General features: G+C 35.9%; 1 protein-coding gene across 1 annotated transcript; it reads left to right on the top strand.

Annotated features, from left to right (window-relative positions):
* The first annotated feature begins 4,770 nt into the window (after positions 1-4,770).
* Positions 4,771-5,832, top strand: LOC141398648 (uncharacterized). Its single transcript, XM_073976152.1, has 2 exons — positions 4,771-5,206; positions 5,278-5,832. Exons 1-2 carry the CDS (start codon positions 5,110-5,112, stop codon positions 5,631-5,633), a joined length of 453 nt encoding a protein of 150 aa, XP_073832253.1. The 5' UTR covers positions 4,771-5,109; the 3' UTR covers positions 5,634-5,832.
* Positions 5,833-6,869: the final 1,037 nt, after the last annotated feature.

The raw sequence follows: 6,869 nt of genomic DNA on the forward strand, positions 1-6,869 counted from the left end.
ACAGATCTTACTGAAACGTTTAGGGTACATTGCTACATGGCCTGGAATGAAAATAGGCTATATCATTTTTTGAAATTTCGCGTTGATCTGGAGACATAGCATCAAAACCGGAGGTACCTCCAAAAAATGTAGATTTTGTATGCAAATATCTTTAGAACTGTTACAGATACAATCTCCAAATTTTGTATGCGTGACGGAATTTGATGTAGAAATAAATTTACCAAATTATATTCAAATCGGTTCAGATTTGGATATAGCTCTCACATACATATATTTTCGGCCGATTTCCTTATTTTATGTACCAAACATGCTATTTATGTCCAATTTCGATGAAATTTGGAATATATGACGGAACTTGGTCTGGAAATAAACGTGCCAAATTATATCAAAATCGGTTCAGATTTGGATATAGCTCCCATACACATATATTTTTTCGGCCGACTTCCTTATTTTATGCACCAAACACGCTATATATGTCCAATTTCGCTGAAATTTTGAATTTCTCACGGAATTTGTTCTAGAAATAAATGTGCCAGATTATATTGAGAGTGGTTCAGATTTGGATATAGCTCCCATACACATATATCTTCTGCCGATTTCCTTATTTTATGCCCCAAACACGCTATATATGTCCAATTTCGCTGAAATTTGGAGGGTCTGACGGAATTTGTTCTAGAAATAAACGTGCTAAATTATATAGAGATCGGTTCAGATTTGAATATAGATCCCATATATATTTTCGCCGATTTTCTGTATTTTATGCACCAAGCACGCTATTTATGTCCAATTTCGCTGAAATTTGAAATGTGTAACAGAATTTGGTCTAGACATAATTGTGCCGAATTATATCGAAATCGGTTCAGATTTGGCTATAGCTCCCATATATATTTTCGGCCGATTTTGCGCATTTGATGCACCAAACACGCTATATATGTCCAATTTCGCTGAAATTTTGAATGTGTAACGGAATTTGGTCTAGGCATAAATGTGCCGAATTATATCGAAAACGGTTCAGATTTGGATATAGCTTCTGTATATATTTTCGGCCGATTTCCTGTATTTTATGAACCAAACTCGCTATTTATGTCCAATTTCGGTGAAATTTGGAATGCGTAACGGGATTTTGTCTAGGCATAAATGTGCCAAATCATATCGAAATCGGTTCAGATTTGGATATTGCTCCTATCTATATGTTAGGCCGATTTTCTGTATTTGATGCTCTAAACACGCTATATGCGTCCAATGTCGCTGAAATTTGGGATGTCTTACGGAATTTGTTCCAAATATAAATGTGCCAAATTATATCTAGACCGGTTCAGATTTGGACACACTACATATTTCCAATTTCACTGAAATTTGGAAAGCGTGACGCAATTCGATCTAGAAATAAATGGACAAATTATACCGAAATCAGTTCAGATTAGAATATAGCTCCCATATATATTTTCGGCTGATTTTCTGTATTTTATGCACAAAATGTGAATGTGAGACGGGATTTGGTCTAAATGTAAATTTGACAAATTATATCGAGAGCGGTTCATATAGGAATATAGATACCCATATATATTTTCGGTCGATTTAATGTTTTTGTTACGTATGTTCAATTACAATGAAATTTTAAAGACTTAGCAGTCAGTAAAAGTTATCATTATTTACAGATGTACTTATAGTCGGGAAGGAATTGACCAAGGCTACGACATTAATTATCATGTCTTTGAGAGACTTCTTAAGATTTATGTTTTATTATGATATATCTAAATCATTAGGAATACTTATAGGCGGAAAGGCTTTCGGAGGAGTGTTACCTCCTGAAACATACAAAAATACCATAGTAGCTCCATAACAACCCTGAATAGGTATATAACGCCTTCATATATCATATATTTATTCGTTAAAATATTAAAAACGTTAAAATAATTCTGGCATTCCATTATATTTTATCGTAGTCGGGGCAGCAAAGCGCACCGGGTTCAGCTAGTTGTTATATGAAAACGAAAATTTATCAATCGTTTAAACAAAAAATTCCTAGTTTAAAGACAAAATTTTGATGTAAGTCCACAAAAATATACGTCCATTCGACTTGAAGCTAGTGTGGACACCGACTACAAAAATGGTATTATAAAAAAACGCTTTTAAATGTTTTATGTTACCTTAGAAATGCAAAATATCAATCCGTTTTGTCCGATCGAAATTTTTACCGCAAAAAAGTAGTGATAAATAAATGTTAAGGAAACCTAAAATTATGGCCCTTATTGTATTTATATGAGAATAATCAATGCTTCATTTAAAGTCCTGATTTTTAAACTTCAAAGTAGCACTTCATATAAGGGAGGTGGAACACGATTGATGAAGAGTGTTTTGGTTGAAATGTGACAAAACGTGTTCCATGTGACACAAACTGCCAAAAACATGAAAAAAAGATTCCATGGAACAATTCAGCAACTCTTTGCAATTATAAAAATTGGCCATAACTTCTAGACTATCACAGATATTTGACTAAAATAAACTTGAAGCAGTTCTTCGTCTAAGGTTATACCCAATGTCCATTTAAACGAAGATTACTGATGTTTAAAAACGATTTATTAAATCTTTGTACTTTGGTTGGTATCTTCCACTTGGTTTCTCAACTAGTACAATGTCCGAACCTTATTAGAAGCTGGTTGACTAGTTGGTTTCTCAAAGGTTGATCTCAAAGTGATTTTATTAATTTTTATTCTATTAAGGTACTTGGTTTGAGAAGCGCAATAGTCATCTAGACATACACAGATGTGTATTTTAGTAGTAAATACAAGGTTGTAATGGAAAAGTATGAGAATATAAATATGTACAGGGTTGCATAGAAACCGTTAAAATTTTAAAACATAATAAAGATAAACAGGGTTGTATGGAATATTTACAAGCTTACACACTAAATTCTAATGATAATTCATGACATATAAATATTGGTTTGCTTCAAACTACTGATATATTCTATGAGTTTAGTTAAGTAGAACTGAGCTCTTAAAGTATTGGATTATTGCACCATTTTTATCATGTATGACCTTAAACGTTAACTTGAGTTTTTCTTGAATCAGGCAAATGGCGTATGGAACACGTAAGCATGACACCGACGATACTAGTCCAAAAGTTATACGATGAACCACTGAAATGACTAGTGTGCACGATATCTATCGAAAATATATGACTCAGAAAATAAGATCCACCTCCATATTGCACTCCGCAACACTTTTGAACGTTAATCCTAATCTACATTTTCGTCGGCAAGTTCAGGGTCACAAAATTCTGAAAAATTGGATCAGTCCGTAGATGAATGTTTCAATTCACATAGGATGAGGGTATATCTCTGTCGGCAAAGCCGAGTTATAGCAAAATCGTGAAAAAAAGATAAATATAGGAGCTATATCCAAATCTGAACCGATTTTTGTGAAAATCGGTGTAGCTATTCAGGGGCCTAAGAAAATCTTACGTATTAATTTTGAAGGCTATTCTATCAAATTTGAACGACTTGTAGCAAAATCGGGAAATTGTATTTATGGGGGCTATATCCAAATCTGAACCGATATGGACCAAAGTTGATATTTTCATTCCTGTGCCCTCATAAGTACTTGTGCAAAAATGCATTAACCTAGGTCAACACCTTCTATTTTGGTCCACTGTTGTATGGAAGCGGCAACACTGTGCAACGTATCGTGCGTCTCATTCCACATGACGGGCATGTGTTAGGTATCGTGCCTTCAATTCGGGCCCAATACAAATTGAGGCGGATGCATATAGATCATAACTACTCATGTTTGCCTTGGCAACTGGCGTTCTTCTACTGCGATGGATGGGGATGGTCTCCGAGTACGGCATGCACACAACACCTTTGTACTTCCTACGCAACTGCATCAGTGTGCCTGATAGGCTCGTTGATCTTAAGGTTCCCGTTTATAATCTTGGACACCTCTCTCTGACTATACACCATGAAGATCTCTCCTGCCGTTCCTGGGTAGGGGAAGCCTGTCCACTAGATTGTGACAGGGATGCTCACTGCGGTAGCCCTCAACCTGGCACTGTATCGACAACATTTTGTTCTGCTGATGCACCGGTAAAATGTTCATCTCTAATGAATCTGGTCCACTTGTGCCATGAGGTACATCTTGTTGCAGTCTGACGTGCAGTACTCTGTCAAGTTTAAATATTCGTTCACTACATCCTTTGATCTTGCCGCAAATACCTGTGACTCGCGAGGAAGATTTAAACATACATACATACCGATTAGTATAACGACCACATAATTAGACAAGATATTCGTTTTTTGTCCATTTAAGCCGTCAACTATTCCACGATCATCCAATCGGCCTGGAGTTTGATTACCATTTTTTAATGATCAGTATACCAAAGGTGAGCTAGAGCCAATATTTGGGGTGTTACATGATTGTGGCCGAAACATCCCTACTTTGTGGTATTAAAATTATTATTTATGGCCCTAAGCTATATCTCATAAGAAATGATTGGACAGAAACTGTAAGCGGATTTGGAATCAACAAATCAATAAAATTATCGTCGTGTTAATCGATCTTATCTTTAGTTTGCTCAAAACATTTCAACTTGTTGTACCCACTGTGTACGGCGTTCATTCATTCATGAATATTACTTTGGTAGCGCTGACGATTCTAGTGTGGTGTGGACAAGACGCGTGCGCATAATTTACATACATACCACAGTGTTGTCATGATTCCCACATAAAGCGACAATAGCGACGCACTTTAGATTTGGATGAACAAAAACAGTTGAAATGTTTTATTAATAGTTACTGGCTGCCTTTATTCTTCTTTGTATCGGAACGCCAATGTGTTTCTTTATCTGAGAGACATATACAGAACATAAAGCTGATTGTCTTTATGCTTAGAATAATCATTAACCGCCAATTCTAAAAGGGGTAGATAACTACTACGTTTTGAAATGCTTTAAACCTGGTTTTAGATTGATAAATTGATTGAGTTCAGTCGAAACGTTCAAACGAAACGGAGGTGTAAATCCGCAAGCGCATAAATCAACAAAGAAATACGGTTACAAAATTTCAAAGATTATTTTTTTAGAAGACAAGTGAATTGAATTGAAAAAAAAATGTTGAAATTTGTGTTTGTTTTATCAGTGATCGTGGCCCTGGTTGTTATGCCATGCCAAGAGGCAGCCGCCTTCAAAGTGGTTACCATACATAAAGGTGTGAATTTTGTGTGAATTGAAAAAAAATTAGTAAGGAAATTATGTAACATATCACCCACCCTTCCTTAGGTTCATTTGCATCTGCTCCTGCTGCTGCACCCGCTCCTGCCCCCGCCCCCGCTGCTCCAGCTTTTGATCCCAGTGCCCTCTTGCAAGGTGTACAATCAGCCATTGCTGGTAAATTGCAACAGGTTCAGGCTTTAGTTGGTTCCCTGGTACAACAGAAGGCAGCTCTTAAACAAAATGCTTTGAACTCCATACAAAGCACTTTGGGCAGTGTTAAGAGCCAAGTCCAAGGTCTTGCTGGTCAAGTGCGACCACCCTTTGTTATCCGCAAACAAGTTTATGTTGGCCCCCCACCAACAGCCAAAGCACCTGAAGTTACAACCGCAGCCGATGTTGATGCTACCACAGTCACGGAATAAAGAATTCCACATCCACCTCCATTTCCTTTTTACGATATTTTTAGTCAGATAAGTTATTGTTTTATTTAATCCTCCGATCTGCGTACATAATTGAATTGTTCATTCAGAGTTCTAACAAAAGATTGTATAGAGAAGATTATTTTTAATTCGAACCCATTTACCATTTAAAAATAAATTATAAATAAAATAAATGTATGAATGTGTGTGTGTGTTTTGATTCTTCCATTGCAAACGACGAGTTGATGAGATGATACGAATGCTAATGAGATTTGCAATCGATGATAAAAAACTATTTTAAAAGGATAAGACATATTGGGAAACAAGCAATGCATAATAATTGAAAAAGTTCTCAAGACATGAAGGAGGCTCAAAAATATATATTGTGTTGTGTGTTAAGAAAAATGTATTCCATTTTGAATTAAAATTAATTCGATAAGCTGATTAGATAGACGAAGATGCAATAGTGGTAGTATTGCAAAAAATTGATCTTTATTTTTTTTTAATTCCTACAGAAATATGTTAATTTTAAAGTACATATGTACATAGTACATAGGCAAAATGTAAGATTATCCTTTTCTCTTGTGAAAAATATATAAGCTTATGACAGGCAATAATTCTATGTTAGCATTCTTTGCAAACCAAAGGGGACAAAAAACAAGTAAGAAAGTATCAGTCAGCTGAGCCGACAGAGATATACCCTCAGCCTGTGCAAATTGACACACTTTTTTCACAAAAAAACTTATGTATTTAGGGGGTTTCAAAATTTTGGTCGTATGAACCGATAAAAATGTTGGTTAGGAAAAATGTTGAAAGTTCAAAAATTTTGCGGAAAAGGTACTTAAAGGAATGGACCGACATAGACGATGGGGGTGCCATAGGGAGTTTTTACACCCTACGGGCTGTATTCTCAAGAAGTATGGACTTGCCCCTGAAACAACTTTTACCATCGTGATTGAGGCAGCGAATGTAAGTTGCTTCAACAAAAATCAAAGTGATTCAATAGCAGGACTTAAAGTGAACTTATCCAAAATCTTGTGTGGGAGGTACGGGATGGAGTGGACAAATATAGTCCATATTCGAACCTGATCTATATCTGGTAGACATTATGAGAATGTGTAAAGTATGGACCAAATCGGTCACTCCCATCAAGAGTTATCGTGCGCACAATTTTTCCGAATATTTTTGAACTTTTGTGGGGTAGGTACCTGAAGGAGAGGACCGATATGGCTTATCTAC

The sequence above is a fragment of the Musca autumnalis genome, unplaced genomic scaffold (assembly GCF_047663935.1).
Source record: "Musca autumnalis isolate F117 unplaced genomic scaffold, ASM4766393v1 scaffold_3, whole genome shotgun sequence".
Classification (NCBI taxonomy): Eukaryota; Metazoa; Arthropoda; class Insecta; order Diptera; family Muscidae; genus Musca; species Musca autumnalis.

Excerpts from the sequence above, each read along its gene's own strand:
- LOC141398648 (XM_073976152.1), top strand. The coding sequence starts at position 5,110 with ATGTTGAAATTTGTGTTTGTTTTATCAGTGATCGTGGCCCTGGTTGTT. Across the intron at positions 5,207-5,277 it reads AGTGGTTACCATACATAAAG|GTTCATTTGCATCTGCTCCT; the intron begins GTGTGAATTTTG and ends ACCCTTCCTTAG.